At 44.2% G+C, this 23,692-nt stretch overlaps 1 protein-coding gene across 1 annotated transcript; it reads left to right on the top strand.

Annotated features, from left to right (window-relative positions):
* The first annotated feature begins 236 nt into the window (after positions 1 to 236).
* LOC119396160 (keratin-associated protein 6-2) lies at positions 237 to 9,251 on the top strand. Its single transcript, XM_037663250.2, has 4 exons — positions 237 to 439; positions 4,532 to 5,254; positions 6,377 to 6,445; positions 9,151 to 9,251. The coding sequence occupies exons 1-3, from the start codon at positions 403 to 405 to the stop codon at positions 6,379 to 6,381; spliced, it is 765 nt and encodes a 254-aa protein (XP_037519178.1). The 5' UTR covers positions 237 to 402; the 3' UTR covers positions 6,382 to 6,445; positions 9,151 to 9,251.
* Positions 9,252 to 23,692: the final 14,441 nt, after the last annotated feature.

Raw genomic sequence — 23,692 nt, forward strand, 5'->3', positions numbered from 1 at the left:
TGCCCAAGCAATATTTGCTGTGCGCGGGCACAATTGCGCGCTCATCTGTCAAAGTACATATTCTCGGTGAACCATTGTTTCGGTTATGCTGCGGTTTTGCTGTAGCAGAACGTACTGCCTTTTGCTGTTGGAAGAAACCTGGAGAAGAGGGCATAGAGAAGAGCGCACTGCACGGCGGCTCTCGTTGGAACGAGCATTTTGTAAAGAAAGCTAACCGCCTCATTTTTGCTTTGCTTATTTCATGGCGTGATCGAACAATTGCACGCACATCTTGCACAGAACACGGGAGCCTTGTGCAACGCAGGCGGGGGTCATCGCTTACTGTACGCCTGAGCTCGCGCCTTGCACCTTACGCGCCGCAGCGAGTTGTTCAAGCGAGTTGCTACGCGTGAAGAAGCAATCATGACAGCTTTCTTTGCTATCGCTTTGCTGTGCACAGGTGAGGTCATTGATGCATTAATTTGCGCAATATGTGCATAACATTTAGACCATTATAAAAAAGTCTGTTTCCCTCAGGGGGCAAAGCAATGGATGCGAACGCCACTAATTGGAATGTTATGCGAAGTGAGGCTAGCAGCTAACTCCATTAGGATCCCATTTGGCGTAACTACAAAATGCTGGAACACCAGAATACGGCCGCTCCAGGGAGCGAATCGGTTTTCATGCTGTTTGTCGCTTGAACGCGAAGTAAGCTGCGAGAGCACAGCCCGCACAAGTATATGAGCCGTCTATTGATCTCAGTCGAGATAGAACGCGCGACCGCGCCCTTTTGATCAAAGTTCGCAGTTTCTGCCCGAGCGACGCAACCCACCCACTGGCACCCCTTCAAGCTCCTTCGCCCGATGGAGACTTGAGTCGCGCCCGTCTGCAGACTTCGCAAGCTTACGCTCGCGCATAGAACATACGACATGCGGGACGATGTTATCAATTTGAACTTTATATGAAACATCACGACGATGGCGAATATGCGCCACGAGTGTCCATATAATTGCTATTGCAGTAAAATAAGATAGAAAATTTGTACACGATGGCATTGCAAAATGAACCAATGACAGCGGCGGGTTTCCAGCAAAATGTGAAATTAACTCTTTTCCTCGTCTTTCAGTCCCCCTTTATCATAGGGTAGTCGACCGGGCCCAGCCTCGCCAACTTCCTTGCGTTTATTTTACGACCACTTTGTCCTTCTTCGAGTACATATGGTCCCCTGATTGGCCCCAACAGTTCTATCAAGAACGTTGCAAATAGCGCTTTTAGAAGTCTTTATCTCTGGGAGCACATTGCCCTTAACATACCCTGCCTTAAAGAGTGTTTGTCATTAACGCAATTGACGAGGAGGAAACTGCCCTTTAGGACCTTCAAAGCTTCGGTCAATTCGGTTATTTCTTTTATGCCGGAATATGAGCAGCCCCGCAGGCCTGGGGTAATGATCACGACCGCGAGGCGGCGGTGACGGATGTCATCATGTATAGAGCTCGCTTTTTAACGTCTTTCTGTCATGAGAACCATGACAGCCCGTTGAAGCTGATGTGCTGTAGTGATTCCGAGACAATGCGGTGGATATGGCAGCTTGCTATCTTCGCCTCGCTGACTCCTCAGCAACAGAGCCTAGGGGAAGATAGGGGGTGAATAAGGTGAGGCAAGGACGCTATTTTAGCAACCCTTGAAGAGGGCACAGCGCAGTGTCTACGGGGACAGGAATGATGGACGAAAAGGTTGAAAGAGGTAGATAAAAGGAAAGAAGGAAGAACAGCGTACATAGCCTAATCCAGGTGAGGGGCAGCAATTCTCTACAACCTCAGTCCAGGCCGATGTCCCCAAGGTAGCTCAGCACAGCCTTGAAAACTTGGCTTTGTTGGCAGGTAAGGAACGAAAACTCCTTTTCGGCTGTCCCTGGTTGTCTGTGGCGGCGAAGTGTGGCGACCACAGTTGCTCACTGCTAGCGTAGAGCGGGGCAGGGACACAAGAGACGCTCCAACGTTTCTTCTGCCTCGTACTCTGCACAAACAGAACACTGGCTCATGCCAGGACGTGCGCAAGCATATGACGTCCTCCAACGCACTGCAACATAAACTACAGCTATAACATCATTACAAAAAGCGGCCCAAGTGATGAGTAGCACAGGACTCGCATTGAAGGCGAAGCGATCCCTGGTATTCGTGGCTTTTGTCGCTACAGGTGCAATAGTCATATGGCGCTCTTGGGGCAAGAGGCTACAGCGACGTTATGGGTGAACCCAAGTGTTAAAGACGTATTTTTTGTTTGCCATTGGCTAGTCGGCTTCACTAATTATATGCCCTGCATCATTAGAGGCTGAAACTTTCTCTTACGAACTATTGTAGAGTACAAAATTTTTGTGATTAGGGTCCCAGCAGGAGCCCAATACACAAAGCCTTTCTTTCATAGGTATCCATCGCCATTGCCAGAAGGCTTCGCTTATGATAAGGCCAGAATCGAGATTGGTCAGAATGTTGTCTTAAGAACAATACTAGCGCAAGTCGTTTTTGTGAATTAGGGACCAGGGTCAGTAATCACCAAAACTCATGACTACAATTCTCAGCACCGTATATCGCCTTTTATCAGGACACCAAGACAAGTCCTTTGTTAAAACGCCCCCCCCCCTTCTCCTTCTCTCCACTATTTCTTCGTTAACCTAATTTACACAACTGTCAGACTGGGTTAGCATTGGCAGCTACTTTGCGCCAAATTGGCTACTCTAATACCCCGTCTGGCAATGAGAATTTCAGGTTGGTTCCATGGTAACTTTCAGGATACTTTTGTTCCTCTGGTTTCGAGCATTGAGCAACCAGTTTCCTTTTATTTGCACGTAAAATGCGCTGTTTCCGAGATTCTCGTCGTGTCAGCCGATGTACACGTCCTCCCACCACCACCAGGCTGGTGCTCATCGAGACATCCCAACGTAGCACGCGGTGCACCTGTAAATACGGAGTGGCGAAGTTGAGTGCATTTTGGTAATCGCGTGGCTAGCACGCTGCCGCTAGCTCATTGTAGTCTTATTTTTATGGTATTTTTTCGTTAAAGTGGCACTATTAACGGTTCAATAATAAAAACGCTACTTCATAATATCGCTTCTCTTCTGCTTGGCTACGAATTTGGCGATAAAATTAAATGGTATGGTTACTTTGGCTACTTTTAGATTGAGATGTGGCTCCTTTTCAAATGCCCCCAATGGCAACCCTGCTGTCAGACTCCGCCTCTCTGGTTCCGCAACCACACCATTACGTCTCCGCCTTCAGCTAAAACATTGTTCTCTCGCTGGAGTGGTACTCTGTAAGTGTCCAATAAATCAACTGTCCGTTTCAGCGTGCACTGATTGGATAGTCGGGGTTAACTATTGGTGCCAGCCATAGGTCGGCAAACTCACCCATGAGTCGACTCACTCAGATTAAGTTCGAGCCTTGAGTATGAGTCTGAGTGAGTCTGGCTGAGGAAAATTTTAGTGAGTCTGAGTCCGAGTGAGCCCGGTTGAGGAAAATATTGGTGAGTCTGAGCCGAAGTGAGCCCATAGCGCAAAATATATTTATTGAGTGAGTCCGAGGGAGCTCTACCTTTTACTTCCGACCTATGGTCCTTTCTACTCACCTATAAGCATTACCATCGTACGTTTATACTCTAATCTATTCACACATGCCTCAACGCACTAGCGTTCATGCTCCACCTCAATGTTTATTGATAAGAGGACTGAGTTGGGGGGGGGGGGGGGGGGGAGGGTGCCATGACCTCTCCCCACGAACCCTTTCACGAGACATTCTTGATAGGAATATCTCGTCGCATATTTCATAAAATCGACCTTACTGTATTGCAACCACTGACAACTTGTATCTGCAGGTACAAGATCAAAAGGCGTACCGTAGAACACCGATTATGTGAGATATCGGCATTAAAAAGCATTTACACCATGATCGGAAAAGCTAATTTTACGCCAGCGGACTCATGAGTCGACTCACTCAGTCTCACCCAGACTCAGGTCAAACCGTGAGTCTGAGCCTGAGTGATTCCGGCTGAGCAATATGTTGGTGAGCTTGAGTCCGAGTGAGTTCGGTCGAGCAAAAGTTGAGTGAGTCCGAGTCCGAGTGAGTCTGGTTGAGGAATATTTCGGTGAGCCTGAGTACGAGTGAGCTCTCAGAGCAAAATATATTTCTTGAGTGAGTCTGAGTGAGTTCCAATATTTTTGCCGACCTATGGTGCCAGCTCACTCACTCTCTAGATTTACCCAATCAGAACGTGCTGAAATGGACAGTATATTTGGTGGACACTTACTGAATACCGCTGCAAATTTCTGCTAAAAAAATGGCACGTCGCTGACGTTGCCCGATGCTCCTAATGTCACCGGCGTCCTTAAGAACACATTTGGGGCAAAACCGTTCAGACAAAAATTGTGTCATGTTGGGCACTGGTGCCTTGACGGGCTGGGACAATGCGTGGGAATCAGGACTAAAGCAAGCCCCTTTGTAGCTGCTGCTTTTAACACTAGCGTCTACTGACGCTAAATGTTTCTCTTATGTCCTTACAGCTTCGTTAACGCACGCGATGTCAACCATAACGAGGATCGACAGCTCCCTCAACGAAATAGCTCCTTCAGGCGGCAGGGTGCTTCAGGGAGGCAGCTTGCTCAATGACGCTCCGGTGGAAACCACGGTGCGCAGTAACGACGTGGGCGTCCCTATGGGTGGAGGATTGGTGGGTGATCTTCTCCTCAATAGGTTTGGAGCTCCCCACGTGCGGACGCACGCGTACACCCAAGTAAGCGGCGACGGCAGAGTGAGGCGCACCACTCATACGACTTCCATCGTCGGTGGCGCCGGCGTTCCTGGCAGTCCGGCCGGCGCTACACTGCGAAGAACAGAGACAACCTACCAATCGCCCTTTGGTCCGCATCGCACAGGAAGCTTCTTACTCACCTGGGGGGGCCCCTTGGGGGCGCCCAGTTCGGGTTTCTCCACTGCGACTGCTTCCCAGAGCAACTGGCCACCAAGCGGTGGATTTCACTACACTTTCCACGGTTCCTACCCTCCGGGTGGTTTCGGTTATTTCCAAAATATTTTCCATCCTTTTATTGGCTACGGCTACGAGGGGCACCAGAATGGCGGCTACGGCACTGGCTACGGATCTGGCTACGGATCTGGCTATGGCTCCGGCTACGGCTCTGGCTACGGCTCTGGATATGGCTCTGGCTACGGACTTGGACACAGCAACTACAACGTGTACCCAGGATTCGGCGGTTACGCTTACAGAGGTTAGAGAAATTTTCGCAAACAATATTTTTCTGCGTGCTGCAGCTGCGACTAAGAGGACGCGGAATAGAAAATGATTTCTTTTGTAGAAACCTATTTGTAAATTACCATTCAACACCTAAAACACAACTCGTGCCGAGGGGAGACTCTTGCTAAGCTAGGAAAAGCACAAAAAGAAAATGCAGGTGGCGACGCAGCTTCTACGTTTGTGCACCAACTCGCCATAACATCGTGGATTTTGATGGCGTCTACTAAGGCTTACATAGTTATTTATCGATAAAGAACAAGTGCATTATAAGAGCGTCATAGATTTAACATGGCAGGGTTCGAAAAATTTTATAGAGCCAGACAGACCAAAGTACAGAAAGACAAAAACTTCGAAATCTATCACCACCATCGACGTGATGGACATCGGTGTGAAATTCAAAAATAAAAAAATGACCTTCATTTTCTGTTGCAGTGAAGAACTGACTATCGCGAAGTTAACGACGATAAATTTCAAAAATAATAATTTATCATTCTAAAGTGATTGAATATTTGACTTTGATGCCTCATTAAGGCTACTTAGGATTTATCACTTTAACTTGAAGTATAGAAAAACGAGAGGCACAACCAGCAGTGCATAATCGAGAATCTGAAGACAACGTAATCTAAACAAAAGAAGAGGTTCATGGGAAACTGTAGAATCAAAGTGATCAAGTGTCGTTGAACAAGGAATGCATGCTGACGGAGCAGAAGTTTCTATAAAATGACGTGTCTTCGTCAGGGCCTAACGAACACAAGTCTTCCAGTCGACATGTCTCCAGCCTGGGACATTCCTTCTGCAACCATGGTTGTACTCATCAAGACAAACTAATGTGATACAGACATCAGTGGACCTAACATTATGCGAACCAGGGTTGTAAAATGCTGCTGCTCGCTGTGCTTTAGCGTAATTTTTACGCGTTAAGAGAACTGACTTAGTATTTCGGACAAGTGACAATTAAACGGTGACATAAGGATGAATGCTATGACAGTGACTCAAATTAGGCAAAGGGAACTTTCATTGTTTTTCAGTTGCAGTTTCCCTGAGCTGCAGAAATATGCCAAACGCTTTAAAAAAATTCTTCGTTGTCTTCCCACAGGTTAGCCCCAGACCGAGTAGCTTGCGATGCTCGCATTTGGCCGTAGCCGTACACCGCTTACAACAAAGGGTGAGTCATCAGTGCTCGACGTGACGTACACCATGCCTGGGGTATTTTAATTCGTAGTATTGTTTGGCAAAGTGGTCGACCAAGTCAACACACAACGCAGGTATACATATACGAAGTAAAAAATAAGGCAATTAATATATGGGATATCGTAGATAGACCTTTGTCAGATCGCGGCCAGATCTTCATACAGTAATTTGAGGCTGTCACATGTGTGGGCCTCTCCTAGAGATTGTGCCTTACTGGACTGTGCCGATTGTGCAGTACTAGGCTGTGCGGTGCAGTAATAGATTGTACACTTTACTAATGAGGTACCTGCCAAGTAGATGCACCAAACTACAAGCCTCGAGAAAGCAGGCATAAAGATGTTTCCTTTGTCTCAGAAATTGTCCTCTTTATCATGCGCATATTTGTTGCGGTTAAGACTTTTAGGTACGGCTTATAGTTTTACCACGTAGTCGTGCAGAGAAAAGAGACAGCCACCAAGATTTCTGTGGTGGTAGCTCGGTTGAGGCTACATGAAAACCACTTCGTGCGTTGTATTAGGTTTCTTGGGCGTGATGAACCGAAAAAGTGACGATACAAAGCGGGACATCGCGAGACTTGGCCAGACCAAACGAGACATAAAGACACCTGGGCTATATACAGGTTCTAGAAGAATGCTTTGCGATCACAATATAGTATGTGGAAGAGCAAGAAAGGGCAAGGTTCGGGGCTGTAGCTAACGCTTAAATTGATGCATGTTAAGAAATTGGGTGTGTCTGATTTTGATTTAGATACAGTTAAATTTTTTCATCGAAACAAATGTATCACGGAAATTACGCGTGCTTCTTTCCTTAAGTCTTTCGTGATGACGTGCACGGGCTCAGCAACCAGAATTGACAGCGAGGGTAAATATACGGGAGCAACCGCTGGACTAACAATTGGCTTGCGGAAACAAGCCTCAGGGAAACATAAAGTATGTAGGTGTAAGGACCAATTGAGACTATATACGGCGTACACTTCAGTGATTATCTGAGAAAGCGTTGACGAACTTGATCATCAATATACACGACTGTTGACTTTCAACCACTGCATAAACGGAAGTGTCATTTTATTTCGCAAAGCTTGAGCAGAACGAAATTAGAAGTTACTAATAAGCCTGGCTTCATTTCTGCCGTGCTTGTTTAAAGGATATAATGTACGTCCACAATGCTCAATTTGAAGTACTAACAGGTTTCGAGCTTACATGAGTGACCATGGTAACGGAACTGCCTCTCTTGTTACTCCCACCCGTCCTCACCCTCATCCGCATTATGATGCTTGGATATAATGTTATGCATATCTGTGAAGTGGCGAGTGTATTTTGTAAAAAAAGCATGCGCTTTTTTGTATCTGTACTAAAACGTCTTTCTGAATGTTAAAAGAATAGAACACCTCCTGCAATGCGTACAGTTATGAAAATGCTAAAGCACATTTCTGCAGGACTACGAATAGCGGGCCAGGCGAATTTTTACATTGCATTCAGTTTTTAAAGTATTAATGGATCACTTCTCTTTCTAGAAAAATGAAGAATAAAGCTGAACTCACTCCCAAATATAAATCGAGATTCCTCGAAGCGCACAAGAAACATCTGCTTCATGGCTCAGCTGGAGCTAGCTTGTCTTATTGTCCAGGAACAACAAGAAGCAAAAGGAAACAATTGAAACACCTTGCTGTAACGTTCAGGCGGTCCAAGTGTGACAAAGCCGGCGCTTCTTTTTACGCCCCATCGAAGTAGACGTTGGCTGTAAAAGAAGGTATGCGCCGGACTGAAGAGAATGCTGCAGTCATTGTTACGCTACCTTAGCAAGAAACCATAGCAGAGATCGCTAAGGGAATGTAACTTTGACACCATACCGGGTGTCATATTTTTCGTATTACAAACAAATGTTGTGTGCCATGAAAATAGCTCACGCGTTAAATCTTAAAGGAGGCACCTTTCCCCTCCTCCCCCTCCCCCACACGCATACACGCACCCGTCGCCTCTGGCACCATCCCTAGCTGATTCTGCACTTCTGGTCTATTCTGAAGACTTGGCTAGAGCAGTTCACTTCTTCATCAAGTGGTCTCCTTTCAGGAGATGCTCTTGATCTCCCATCGGAAGGCGCGGTTGGAGCTTCATGTCTTCAAGTGAAATAGCTTATGAAGAAAAGCAGAAAAGGTTGCCTTCAGAACCGCTCCAGATATTCCCTTTAGCGCTCGTTATTCAGCACACCAGCTTTGTCGTTTTTTTTTAAATTGAACAGGTTATTTGAAGTTTTGAGAGGCTGTCAAGTGCCTCGTCACCTACTGATTGCAGTTTCGACGCAACTACGCGGGGAAGTGAAACCACGGCACTTTGCTGAGCGCCTGAATATTATAGTCTCTTGTGACGCAGGTGACTGCGACGTATATTGTAGCAGCAGCATAAAATGAACGAAGGCAAATGAAGTAAACCGAATTAGGTGCAAGCGAGAATTTAAAATTGTTGATTCTGTTGTCCTGTGCGCCGGATATTTTTCACACCGGCTGGTGCAGCATCGTAGGAAACACTTCGCGACAGTTCACAAGAAGACACGAAAGCCGTCTGCAACGGCTTCTCATCACTTTCCGCTTAATTTTCACTGCAACATGTGTCGTTGCTGATTTCAATTAAAACGGCCGTTTAACTGACGTTTACTTGCATGTTTGTCTCCTTTTATTTGCAGGGATAGCCACAAAGACACTTTGAAAGGATTGTTCAATGAACTGATAGAGTCATCGAGCACGTTGCTTTGATTTTATATGAAATAAAAATAACGTTAATTCATTCTTTGGTTGCGAAGACCGGTAGTGAGGTATGTCACTTTTGGGACGTTGTATGTCCAGGTGTGTAATGACGCTCGACACGTATGCATAAATAATAAAATTGGACCATGCATTGTAGTAAACAGACCAAGATATTCAGCTCTTTCTAAGAAAACAACTAAAGAACGTATGTCTGATGTGATAGCGTTTCTATTACGATAGCCCTAAGGTCCTAAAATAAACAGACCATGCGTTCCAATCACAATGTTCTACATTACTTTAAAGGTTGCAGTAATAAAGCTATCAACCGTGGCCATGAAGATGTCTGCTTTAGCTAAAGCATCTTCCGTGCTCAGTTGGCTAGCTAAGAACTGTTCAGCTATTAACCGGCTCGGTAACACTCCAATCGCTGACGCCCAAACAATGTCAGCGATACGGCGTACGTAACCAATCTGTATAGTTAAATGTATAGTTATCTGTATAGCGGAACCGTTATTCTGTTCTGTTCAGAACAACTCATTCCAGGCAGGCAATCATTTATAAACTTTGCAGGTTCCTTCGGCTGGTATAATGTCATTCGGGTCTTATTTTGTTATTTCTGCCTAATTCAGCTCGAACTCGCAGCAGAATTGTTGCGCCGATAGGCTGATTTCTGTTCAAGCTATTGAGCAGACACACACACGCACACTCTCACACATGCGCGCACACACACGTACATATCACGATACTACAACAAATATGTCATGTATTTTCCAAGCGATCCAGAATATTAACCTCTTCTCCAAAATTTATTTAACTTAATTTTTCATTTTGCAGAGGCAATTTTTTTTTCGAATTGTCTCAGGCGACATCGCTGAATGCTTGAGCGTTAGTTGACAACAACAGTCGCTTCTCAAGACAAATATGTTGCGAAACGTACAAAATACGGAGACGTTTAATGCAGACAGGGAAATGTTACAAATGTAATAAAATACGTTAACCTGTAACGCCGCAAGTAACACTACAGTAATCCGGGTTATATAGTAGTCTATATAGTATAGTAACACCATACAGTAGTTGCCTGTCCATATAGTAATATAGACTGGCAATCCATGGCAGTAAAAACTGCGAGTATAAAACATGGTAAGAGCAAACTATAAAATACAGCCTAAGATCAGTGTAGAATACTCGTGACTACACTAGAAGCAAAACACACATAATTACAGTAACATCATTTCTAACTACAGATGTTATATATATTCCGCAAGGAAAACATCTTCAACTTTCTTTCTACGTCCTGTTGCTGTTACTTGCAAAGTTTGCGTTGCTTTACGAAGTACGTGCAGACAACAGCATCATTTAAACTATCCTAAAAAAACCCACACACACATAACAAGTTCAATGGACTTATGGTTTTCATGGCTTTCTTTTGTATTTCGTTTCAAATGGTCGTTGCTGCACTGAACAGCGATGCAAGCACATATACATAACTAATAGACCAACTTTTAATAAGTTGATGGTCCTAATTCGCACAAGAACACTTACCAGAGCAATCCATTCAAAAGTTATATAGAATGTCGATCGCCTACTGATAGGAAATAACGGGACTCAATGATTTGGAAGCTCGTTTTTAAGGCCTGATAAAGCAACATAGTCGCCTTGTATCGTATATATTGATTTTATGGTCATAGTTCAAAATTCGCGCTCGCTCACAAGTACACAATATTGTCAAGAGGCGGCGGGAGCATCCTTGTCCGTGCACCAATTGTAGAGCGCGCGGAAAGGAATCCGAGACTGCCGATCATATTAGAAAAAAAAAATGTGCAGATGGCTTCGAACATCGCCGAGAGAGGCCACCACACATCTGTAGGTGCTCGGCTTGCCCTCAGAAAGAAGAAAGAAAGAAAGAAAGAAAGAAAGAAAGAAAGAAAGAAAGAAAGAAAGAAAGAAAGAAAGAAAGAAAGAAAGAAAGAATAACGAACATGCTGCAGATGTGCTGATAGCGGTCGCAGTGACTAGGCAGTGATGTACTGGTTGAGGGGACTGCAGTGAAACAAACATAGACATATACGCTGTCCCTACAGGGCTTAACAAAACGGACAGCTAGGCAATGCTTAAGTTACATCGGTACGGAGGGAAGATAATGCAATAATGTACAATAATAAATAACAAGTGTTTTACAGCAGGACCGTTATGCTCGAGGTTTGACGTGTGTCGTAGACAGAAAATTATCATCACCATATAATACGCGTTCTCTTCGTCCTCTCCTTCATCTTCTGCTTGGCTCCCAGAACACGCGCGCTATTTATCCGGCGTGGGATGCAACAACTCTGATGGGCAAGAGAACGAGTACAGAGCGCGAGAAAGACAGAAAGAGAGAGATAAAGATATAGAAAGAGAGAAATTCTTGGTGAAAAAACATTTCTTGGCGAGGCGAGATTCGAAGCCCTGACCCGAAAGCGAGCGTCGTAACCACTCGGCTATCCAGGCATCCAAGCAGAGCATAGCATAGCCTCGTATAGTATAGTATAGTATAGTATAGTATAGTATAGTATAGTATAGTATAGTATAGTATAGTATAGTATATAGCAAGGTGGGGGAAAAGGGAATTGAAGGTGAGGAGTGGAGATGTGGGGGTAAGGAGGAGGGGAGAGAGTAAAGCATTTCATAGAAAGAAAAGAGAGAAATAGAGAGAAAGAAATGGAAGAAAGACAGAAAGAGAAATAGGGAGTGAAAGAGAGACAATCAAAGAAAGAGAGAGAAAGAAATATAGAGAGAGAAAGAGATAGAAAAAAAGAGAAAGCGAGAAATATAGATATAGAGAGAAACATGAGAAAGAAAGATCGAAAGAGCGAGGAAGAAAAAGATATAGAAAGAGGGAACGAAAGAAAGAGAAATAAACAGAGACAAAAAGAAAAAGAGGGCAAGCATAGCCGTGTATCGTATAGTATAGCAAGAGCTGGGTAAGAGAGAGGTTATCAAAACTGGGAACGAACAGCGCTGGACAGGGGACGGTGAAAGCCCTGCCACGATGGTATATTGGCTATGACGTTCGACTGCTTACCCGAAGGTCGCGGGATCGAATCCAGGCCGAGGCGGCTGCATTTTCGATGGAGGCGAAAATGTTCGATGCCCGTGTACTTAGCTTTAGGTGCACGTTAAAGAACCCCAGGTGGTCGAATTTTCCGGAACCCTCCACTACGGCGTCCCTCATAATCATATCGCGGTTTTGGAACGTTAAATCCCACATATTATTACATTACGGGACGGTGAAAGAACGATAGACAGGCGAGAGGGTAAAAACCTAGCCAAGCCAGGACCAGCTAGGTGCCCAGCAGCTCTGCGGAGTCGCTCGGAGGATTTTACGCGAGACGGACGTGTCGCCCGTGATGCCCCGTTCGCCCGTTCAGGACGTACTCGTGCCTCTCGCCGTCGACGCTCCGTGACGGTTGCCTCGTCCGCCATGCCGTGCGCCTCTCATCGACGGGGCCTTCGCCGCCTCGTCACCGACGTGCATCGTGCCCCTAGCTGATCGTGGTCCCGTCCTTGAACTCCTGTGACCGGCTCCCCCATCTTTCCTGTCTTCTTCTCTCTTCGTCGCGCCTGTCGACGTCCTATCACTTCCTTTCCTATTTCTTTCTACATTTCTTTTATCCCCCCTTACCCCCACCTCTATAAGGCACTGCGCCGTGTCGCCTATAGGCAGACAGAAATTAGGTGCCTTTTTTCCTTTCCTCCTGAACCACCAAGAAGAAGCAGCAGCTCTGCTGTGACCCAGCCTTGCGCAACTTAGTGCAAGCTGCGCAATTTTTTTATCTTTAACCTTAATTTGTACTCGTTTCAGTTCACTTTGTGAACTCCTTTTGAAATATCGCATGAAGGTCACAAAGCAATAACAAAACATTTCTTTTTTCATTTTAACTTCTTGCGCGCATGTCAAAACGTTTGTATTGTCCTCATTTTATGTAAAATATTTGATATTTTACGTCGAGCAAAGTGGTAGCGCGTGTTTAACAGCAATGCAGAGATATATGCACACGTAATATCACCACGATATCGGTATAAAGGGGAAGGAATACAGGCGTGACGTGAGCGTGCTTTAAGCTCTGAAATTCGACTTCAGTATGATTGCTCGACAGAACAGATGCAAAACATTTGCCCGGAACTTTAATTATGCATAAATACGCACATCCTATACGCGAGACTATTCTATATAGCTCACATCTTAACGCTCTGCTTTACGGGGACACTGGAGCACATGTCTCAGTGTGCCCCAGCACCGGTGTCATCTTCCTCAAAATATTTGTAGGACAGCGAATGCGAGCTCATCGTCAAACTTGCGAGAATAATGAGAGGTAAGAAAAGGTTTAAAAGGCTTAAAATAACGATTCGGGTAGTTGTAATGTCTAAGCCGTAATAGAAAACAACGTTTCAATAATAATATTGAAACCAGAAATTAACCTAAAAAAAGGAGAATGTGAAGGCAAGCAAAATTTACTTGCCTTTATTGTTATGAGAAATAAAGCGAGAAAGAGAGAGAGAGAGAGATACACGATTCGCTAGCGCTATCACTCTCGACACTTCTGTATACCTAAGCTCCTTCTTTGTCCTTACTTCACATTCTTGAGAAGGAGTCAATCCTTTGCGGATGCAACGAAAGCACGCGCTATATATAACGTTTATTGAGACACAAAGGGGCAATACGCTGAGCGCAACGAGATTCCGATTCGGCGCGTCTTCAAATGGATTCGCTTCGTGCAACAGAAAAAAAAACAAACCACCCTGCGTTGCGACCGATAAGCGAGAAATGCAGGGTGTTGCGCTTACGAAACGGTGTTGCGGGAGAAACTCGCAGAAATGCTTCTCCGAAAATGTATATCGCGGTGACGCAGGCAGGACAAAACACATGGCGCCCATCTGCTCGACGCGAACGAGTCTTTACTGAAGTTTTTCCCGCGCTGCCGGAGCTCAACGTATTGCAATGCGCTCGAAAACCTTTTACGATTTCCAAGGAATACCGAGTGCGGTGCTTATATACGCTGGTGACAGGTTTTATTTCCCTACGCTTTCGCCACCGTTCTCCTAGCCTTGTCTCTTTATTTGTTTAGGATTTCAGATTGTAGATGTTGGTACTTCCCTGCCATCAGCCTCCCATTCGACTCCGGGATATTTCTCCAAAATACGCTTCTAAAAATACACCGCCGTAGCACTCCATACAGGTAGTTATAACTAGCGATGCTGAAACGTGTGGCCCCAGTGTTTATCGCGCGTTTAATCCCGACGGCTCATGAAAGATTTTCTCAAATATTGGTTACGGCTGTCCAGGAGTGTTAACTGGTGTTTGCCGCCCGTCTGTTCTTTTCTGCGTTTTCAGTGGCACCGTGGTGGGTAGCGGGACTTGCCCAATTTCTGTTGCACATACGCGTTCACGACGACGATTCAAAGAAGGGAGCAACAACGGGACGAAGAAGAGAAAACACGAGGACGGGCGCCGACTGCCGAGTGATTATTTACTGGAAGCAACCAAGTAAACACGCATACGCATACTCATTGCAGAGCAGTCCAGGCAGCTGAAACACGGGGCTGGAATAATCACCCATTCTATCCTACGCAGTGGAAATCCTGCTTCGCTCGGCCGCGAACGTCGAAGGCGCGTGGCCTTTCGTCGCTGGAATAGCTGCTGTGCTATCACCGCCCCTTGGTCTACCCTGGAATCGCCGATACTGCGCATGCGCTGGAGCAACTGACGTCATGGCCTACAAGCTATAAAAGACGGCAGCTTCGGCTCACTGTCACTCATTGCAGAGCAGTCCAGGCAGCTGAAACACGGGGCTGGAATAATCACCCATTCTATCCTACGCAGGTATGTGTGCAGAACACATTTCTTAGTCACTAGGACTTCTAGCTTTTATGTAGCTCCTGGACTGCTCTGTACTACAGTTGTACTAACCCTTAGTGTACTTGTGAACAGATGAAACATGGGTGACAAGGTGCCGACGACAATAAAAGAGGTAGCTAAACTCATTGCCGAACTTTCGGCTAAGGTAGACACGCACAACAGTGATTTGAAATCTGAGGTGCAAGAGCTCAAACAAACAATTCAGTTCATGGATAGCCATTTTGAGGATCTAAAGAAAACGCTTGAGACGCTAAAAAGAGATAATACAGCCTTAAAGAAAGATAATGCTGCACTGCGTGAGGGCCTTGATGCAGCACGCTGTGAAATAAGAGATCTAAAGCAGTACAGCAGACAACAGAATCTTGAAATTAAAGGGCTACCAATAAAAAAGATGAAGACCTGGCTAGTAGCATTATATCATTTGCTGAAAGGTTGCAGTACCAATAACTTCGGAGGAACTTGATGTGGTTCATCGAGTGCCCTCAAAAGACAAAACAAAACAAAATGTGGTCGTGAGATGTCGGTCACGCTCAACCCGCAACCGAATCCTTCAAGCGGTGAAAAAGAAGAAAATTACCCCAGCAGATTTCGGTTACGAAGGCGATGGACCTGTATATGTAAATGAACATCTGTGTGCGGAGAATAAGATTCTATTGGGAAAGGCAATATCGAGGAAGCGTGAAAAAAATTGGAAATTTGTTTGGTTTTCCAATGGAAAAGTTCTGGCAAGAAAAGCTGAAAATTCCAATGTCGTTCATATCCGATGTGAAAACGATATCTCTCTAATAATCTGAATCAAAAAAGCTTGTCTGAAATGGACGTCGAGATACAATCTGCAAGCCATTTTGCAGAAGTGAATTCTTGCCATAGCCTCATCCATTGTAATATACGTAGCATACAGAAAAACATGGATCATTTCTGTACTTTACTTTCATTGCACGCTTTTGATTTTGACTACATAGCTGTTTCCGAAACTTGGCTAAAACAGAGTGAAACTTACAGCATACCTGGTTACAATTTCTTTTCCACTGCGCGACACGCCTCCCACAGAGGTGGTGGTGTAGCCTTATTTGTAAAATCTGGTATACCTTGCAGTGTTCTTGCTGATTACTCAAAATCGTATTCATCTGAGCTTGAAATTATTGCTGTTAGATGTCAAGATGAAGTAATCATAGTGGTTTATCGCGCCCCCAGGGAAAAATTATCAGACTTCATGCAACATTTTGAAAGGTTACTACAACATGTAAATACGCTCAAGCAAAAAACAGTAATATGCGGTGACTTCAACATAGATACCCTAAAGGACTACCATTCAGAGTATTACAACATGATATTGTCATACGGGTTTCATAACGTTATATTTGCACCAACACGTGTCACGCCAAAATCATCGTCTTGTATTGATCACATTTTGTGCAACTTCGACACTGGAGAAGCATGGTGTGCTACTTATGACGCAACTATAAGTGATCACTCCCCTACGACTATATTATTCCCAGTCACACAGGTTCCCCGCATTAAATCACGAGACACCCATAGTCGTATTTCTTTCCCAGCCCTTCGGGCATGTCTACAAAGTACTGAATGCATTTATTCACCAGAATCTTTGCTATCTGTCGAAGTATCTACTCCAGACGTTAATGCTTCCTATTCCAAGCTAAGTAAATGCTTAAGTGAGGCCTTAATGAATCAACAACTACTAAGGACAAAAAGTATTATAGAACACCAATTTGCCCATGGATGAATCGGCCCATTTTAGAACAAATAAAAAAGAAAGATTTTTGGCATTCAAAGGTAAAAATGCACAAGAACAATGATTATTACTTACAGCAATTCAGAGTTGCCCGTAATAAAGTAACAGCGCTGATTCGAAAAAGAAAAAAAGAATATTACACGAACTTGATAACGAAAAATTCAGGTGATTCACGAACAACATGGCGTATTATAAATTCGGTTCTTAAACCGTCTGCAAGCTATATGACCATGCCAGACATTGAGGTTCTCGGAATATCATTAAGTACCCTAGTTTTGACGTTTAACACTTACTTTTGCACCTTCAGTTCTCGACTGGCGGCTACGGCGATCAGCGAAGAATACATTAAATACCCTCCTCGTAACCCTAACACATTTAAGTTTACTGATATAACGGCTGGTGAAATTGTGGCTGTAGTTTGTGGTATGCCAGTTAAGTTTTCAGTCGGATGCGACAATATACCTTCTTTAGCGCTAAAGGAATGCATTGACATCCTTTGTGTGCCTCTAGAAAAAATCTTTAATTTATCATTTTATACGTCTACGTACCCCGAACTTCTTAAGTTGTCAAAGATTATCCCGATTTACAAGGCCGGTGACAAAAACATACCAGAAAACTACCGTCCCATTTCCATTTTAAGTATCATAAATATTGTGTTTGAAAAATTAATAGTTAAACGAATCATGTCTTTCCTAGAACACGAAAGTATTCTTACAACCTGTCAACATGGGTTTAGAAAGGGCAGGTCAACCGACACAGCTGTTTTGTCACTTTCTGAACTTATCAATTTTCACTTAGATAACAATAGAACAGTGGTAGGTATATTTCTCGATATAAAAAAAGCCTTTGATACTGTCAACCACAACATATTATTAAATAAACTAGAATGCTATGGCTTTCGTGGAATGTGTCTTGAGTTCTTTAAAAGCTATCTGGAAAACCGTAAACAAACAGTACAATTAGCCAATACCCAATCAGAGTTTCTTAATACAACTATAGGAGTACCCCAAGGTTCTGTTCTTGGACCAATATTTTTCTCGCTGTTTATTAACGATTTGCCTAGCGTGGTACAAAACTTTTCCATATTTATGTATGCTGATGATACAGCTCTCATATGCGCTCAAGATTCTTTTAACCATACCATAGCATCCGTGAACTCGGAGCTTGTTGATATCCACCAGTGGTTCTCTTCAAATAGACTAACATTAAATACACAGAAAACCAAGTACATTGTGTTTACTTCACCACGCAAAACCCTTGAGGAACACACATGCACACTCACACTAAACAATTCAGCGCTGCAAAGAGTACATTCGATAAAATACCTAGGCGTTATCCTTGATGAAATTTTAACTGGAAACCACACATTGCCGAAGTCTGCAAAAAATTGAGTAAAGCTTGTTTTCTTCTATATAAGTGTCGAGACCTTTTTGATTTACCGACTTTACGCATAATTTACTTCAGCGTATTCCATAGTCAATTAAACTACTGTGTTGTTACCTGGGGTCACACTTACCGCACGTACCTAGAACCGGTCATAAAACTTCAAAAAAGAGCAATACGATTTATAACGAATTCAGACTATACGGCACACACGCTACCACTCTTCCGAAACCTAAATATCATGCCGTTCAGCACACTAATAGATTATAAAACAGCTCTCATGGTCCATTCTAGTATAAACACTAACTATCCAGTTTCTCATCAAATTTTTCATGTTCCAGTTATGCAAGCCGTAACAAAGTAAAAGGAAACTATCTTACTCAGCAAACAAAGAATGTATACGGTAACAGAAAACTTACAGCTAATGGAATCGCCGTGTGGAATACCCTTCCACTAGAAATAAAACAGAATAAGAATTTCTCTCTTGCACTCAAAAAATATTTATTAAATAAAATATAGACGCCCAAATGTTACAATGTTAGAAATAGCTATATTAAATACATTTTCAAAGAAAGTTATGGAACATGCTATTGCATTACTTATGTGCACGCTCATCTGCAATTATATAATATGTATGTATGCATTAGAATCTAGTTCCATTCAGTACTTACTCGGTATTGTTATGCTGTCCAGATATATATGTCATGATTAGTTTCATAGTATCCCAATGTCATTAACACTTTTTGATGCGCTCATTTATTGTTGTGAAGTTTGATATGCTCTTCTCAAACAATGCCTTGCATACCTTTCTTTTTTTTTTTTTTTCTCTCTCTTTTTTTTTTCTGCCTGCATCCATGATTATTCGCCAAGCACTGTAAATACATTACGTTATGTTCACTTTTCCATGTGTAAAAATTTGTATTTGTAAACTTTCTTTTGTGCATGCCCTTTTCTAAATTACTTTTTTGAATGAATCCCAACTAGCCTTTGGCTAGGGATTCAGATGCATTTTTTACACTGTTGTATACTGTACACTATTTTGATGTCAATAAATTCAATTCAATTCAATTCAATTCAATTCAAAATATGACAAACACGAACAAAGATTAGGTGAGATTTCAGTCAGATACGTGACGTCAGGTAGCGGATCTGCTTGTCTAATAGTTACACAGACGGCACGCTTACACATTGCTCGCGCCTTTGGCTGATAACAATGGCCTCAAAGATCCCTCTGTCGCGCCTATCCAAGGGCTATCACGACAGCGTTATAGGAGCGTGACGTCAAACAAGCTGGGGGTGCATACACGCTTGGCACAATGAGTAGCGAGAGTGCGCCCAACACCATTTTTCTTTTATGAATTATAACTAGCCCGCCTTTCGCGTCTTCTTCTGATGATGATAGCTTTTTCCGTACAATGAACCGCCTGATATGCCTTTCGCCGAGCCATACAAAGCATCGCTTTAAAGAATGTGTTAGCCCTGCTTCACATCTTTCAGTTTACTCACTATATTTTCTTCAGGGTTCTCTCAAGTTGGGGGTGCTATATAAGGGGTGGTGCAGGGTCGTTGAAATGCTCCCAAACGACGCTGCCATAGGAATAGATGGAATAGCGGCCTGGGAACTTTTGACGGACCTTATACATGATACATTACACTGTAGAACGAACGAAAGAAGGGAATTTTTTAGGGCTCGTTCTATTGTTTTATACAACCTTAAGTGTTGAGGTTTAACGTCCCAAAACCATAATATGGTTATGAGGACGCAGTAGTGGAGAGCTCCAGGAATTTCGGCCACCTGGGGCTCTTTAACGTGCACCTTAATCTAAGTACACCGGCCACAAGCATTTTCGCTTCCATCGATTTTCGATGCAGGCGAAAATGCTTGGAGCCCGTGTGCTTAGAGTTAGGTGCACGCTAAAGAACCACCTGGGCTGGGATTCGGTCCCGCAACCTTCGGGTGAGCAGCCGAGCACCATAACCATTAGACCACCGTGGCGGGTTTTATACAACCTAAATGAAAACAAGCAGATAATCAAACCAAGAAAGGTATAGGAGACGTTAATTGTACGGCTTTAAGTGTATTGAAGTAAATATGATATAGATGTGAAGAAAGTAGAGTGGATGAAGGGACAACTTGCCGCCGGCAGGGAAGAACAATAATAATATAAAAGGAGAATATGAAACGTGCAAGCAAATAAGCAGGCGCACAGGCTTGTCCTTGTGTATACGGCATAAACAAGCATAACTCATGTAATAAATATTTAACCACCACTGGGTTAGACATAGTTCATAAAACGTGGAAATCAATGTGAAAATTGTGCCAGCAATGTTTCCGTTTATTGCCACGGGAAGAAAAAAAAAAAAAAACTAACCCCACGTCCACCCAGTGTGAAATTTGCAGAAACCGCGGAGCTGTGATTCTACTGTGTTTTCCTTGCGATTTTCTATGATGTTTTCTGATTTTCTGTGGGTGTTTTGTTATTACGTTACTTTTAAAGTGGAGATGCACGGGAAAGAACTTGTGGCAGCCGCTGCCATACCCACCCCTGCTACAGTGACCTTAGGCCCTATTCACGCTCTACCCGTGTCACACGGACGCTCGTGAACTCCGTTTAACTCCCTCGTCTTTTCCTCGAGGGAGATGGGGTTCATGTCACACGGTCACCATTTCGCTGAGGAAGTTAAATGGAGCTTTTGATGGAGGGAGTTCGGTTATGCCCATTTCGGCTTGATGGAGTACTCTCGTTCCCAGCCAGCTACTGCTACGCTGAAAACCGCACTAGCAAAATCGTCCTAATGAGCTCAATTATAATTTAAAAAAGCTATGCTCTCTTTTGCGTAGCATTTCACGCCTCGTAGTGTAAGTTTTAGTTGTATTTTTTCGGACATCAGCGCTTGTACTCTCCACACCAACGCATTGCCAAGCCGCCGCTGTGAAGCGTCACGCCATATTTGTTTCTGCACGTGTGAGGCGCACGCACAAGCACTGTGACAGCAATGGTGATTCCGAGCACTTCATCAACACACAAAAACACGTTTTTGTTGCTTTAAAGGCGACTGCACAGGCAAAAAATTGGACGTTTCGACGAGCGCAGCAGCGCTGTTTCTGCCCATGCGGCAACCGTCGAAAGCTTGCACCGAGCCGTGTAGCACGGCCACAACTCCATTCTCGTAATGCTCCATCAGGGAGTTAAATGCCGAACGGAGTGAAATGGAGTTTGGTGGTGGCCGTGTGACAGAGGTATCACTGTGCGGCTACCGCTTCATCCTCCACCTAGAGTGCCTCGATGTCCTCCTCGCCCGCCCCTCCGTATAGAGTGGAGACATCCTTTGACTGAGCTCCTGTCGTCAAAACCAGTTTTCGTAGTGCTGTCCGCCATTTTCACGCCGAGCGTGCGTGTCGAGACGCGGCTACAACGTGGCGGCAGTCGGCAGGAATTTGATGCGGATTTAACTACGGTGTTCTTTGAGCGCTTTCACGCGAAATGCCTGGCTCCCTTGTGCAGTGGCGTAGCCAGAGGGGAGGGGGCACACCGGGCTCGTGCCCCCCCCCCCCCCCAAGAATATTTTCCCCTTGCGATACACAACACAATATGAAACTCTACCCCACTTATCTGCACAGACCCAATACCGCATCAAAAAAGTGCCCCCCCCCCCCCCCCCGAAAAACATTTTTGCCTGCCTACGTCACTGGCTGGGTGCCACTGTGCTCAAACCACTACTTTCCGAGGCACCCATAAAGGAGAACTGTCTCGGTGGCTAAAATCAAGCGCGACAATCGGCAGCCTACAAACACCTCGTCCCTGTGAATTGTGAGTATTACGCAATTCCCTCAAAATATTTGTTTGTTCTGGAATATTTTTGTAGCACGAGGGTGGTGACTGAAAGATCTTCCCTTATACATCGCGTTAGGGAGGATGTTTCTTGATGAGAGACAGCGTACGAAGTAATTTACAAGTTACGCTCTTAGCTGTGAGTGTAAAGCATTCAGAAAACAAATCCCATTGTAAAGTTCTGCGCGTGTCTATACCAGTTTTAGAAGTAGAGTTTGGAATCCTAATTCGCACTCAGCGCACGCAACCTTGCACGTGACGTGGAAGATTACCGAAGCTGTTTCTTTTCGTACGCCAAGAGGCTGGGACGGCATGCTGCGGGCTGTCTTCTCTAGTTATATTAATGCGTTACCGGTTGGACCGAGAGCATATTTTCGATGAAATCACCCCGGAAGGTTGTGACTGCATACTTAAACAAGGTTCCGCGGCCGAAGTTGGCAAAATGCTGTCGGCAACACAAAGAAGCTGTGGAAAAGCTGCTAATTTCAAACTCCGCGAGGCTGAGGCTGCGCGTGCACCTGCGTCAAGTCGCGGCGAAGGGAGCTAATAGGCATGCAAGCAAGACATGTGTAGGAGTGAGCCTGCAGTGAACATTGAAATCGTGTGTTGGTGTATTAGGCACAACTGAGACATTTTCGTTTCTCTTTGTGATGTATATTCTGTTTTTCTTTTCTTCGCTTGTCAAGTAGAGCCGGAGAGGGATATGGCTATTTTACGTGTTGAAATTTATTAAATTGTCATTTTGCTAGCTTGTTATTTTTTGCCTCAGGAGTTCTACCAAATACGTGTGACAATTAAATGATAATAGATAACACAGATATGCAATTGGATCAAAATAGTGACAGCAATCACGTATTCATTGGTCATTTATTAATTGGTTACCTTTACTGTAGACATTTCCTCAAGTAACTTTATCATCATTGCTGCATAATGACTGTTTTGAACCAGCACAGCTTCGCCGAGCAAATCTTCCTGAAGAGCGGAAATGCCAAGTAATATGGTGATTCGAACCGCAATTACCCATTGCTTTACACTAAAGCCTAAGCGACGCGTTATCTTACACCGGCAGAGCAAGACCAACCGGTGTTAAACGACGCCGTTTGTGTTTTAAAATAAATAAACTATCACGCCAACAAGCAGTCACAGGGCGTTTAAAGGTGGTTTCAGGCAGCAGCATATCATCGCGTGAAGCGGCGAATTTCATAGTGCTGTTAGACAGTAAACTATCAAAAATAAGATTTAATAAACCATGATAACATATTAATGCATTTCTGGAGTATTATAGTCGACGCAAAGCCTCCGTACAGCCTGCAAACAGCTCACACGCGCGCCGTCAATGCGCCCATAGATCGGAGCCGGCGTGAAAATGGCGGACGCCGTAGCAGACGACGCGGTTGTCTCCACTCCCTACGGAGCGGTGGGGGAGGAGGACATCGAGGCACTCTACCTGGATGCTATGAGCGTCCCCTTTATAACGGGGCGGTGACATGGCTGCCACCAGGCTCGAAGGATAAAAAAGAAAAAAAAGAAAAAAAAACTTCCTTGTTTCATGTTGTCCTAATGCCTTATCTACATTGATTAAATCTATGTTATTATAACAAAAAATATAAATTCAC

The sequence above is a fragment of the Rhipicephalus sanguineus genome, chromosome 6 (genome assembly GCF_013339695.2).
Source record: "Rhipicephalus sanguineus isolate Rsan-2018 chromosome 6, BIME_Rsan_1.4, whole genome shotgun sequence".
In the NCBI taxonomy this organism is placed as follows: Eukaryota; Metazoa; Arthropoda; class Arachnida; order Ixodida; family Ixodidae; genus Rhipicephalus; species Rhipicephalus sanguineus.

Bases quoted from the DNA above. Each gene is read 5' to 3' on its own strand.
- LOC119396160 (XM_037663250.2), top strand. From the start codon at position 403: ATGACAGCTTTCTTTGCTATCGCTTTGCTGTGCACAG. The intron at 440-4,531 runs GTGAGGTCATTG...ATGTCCTTACAG, and splicing joins TATCGCTTTGCTGTGCACAG to CTTCGTTAACGCACGCGATG.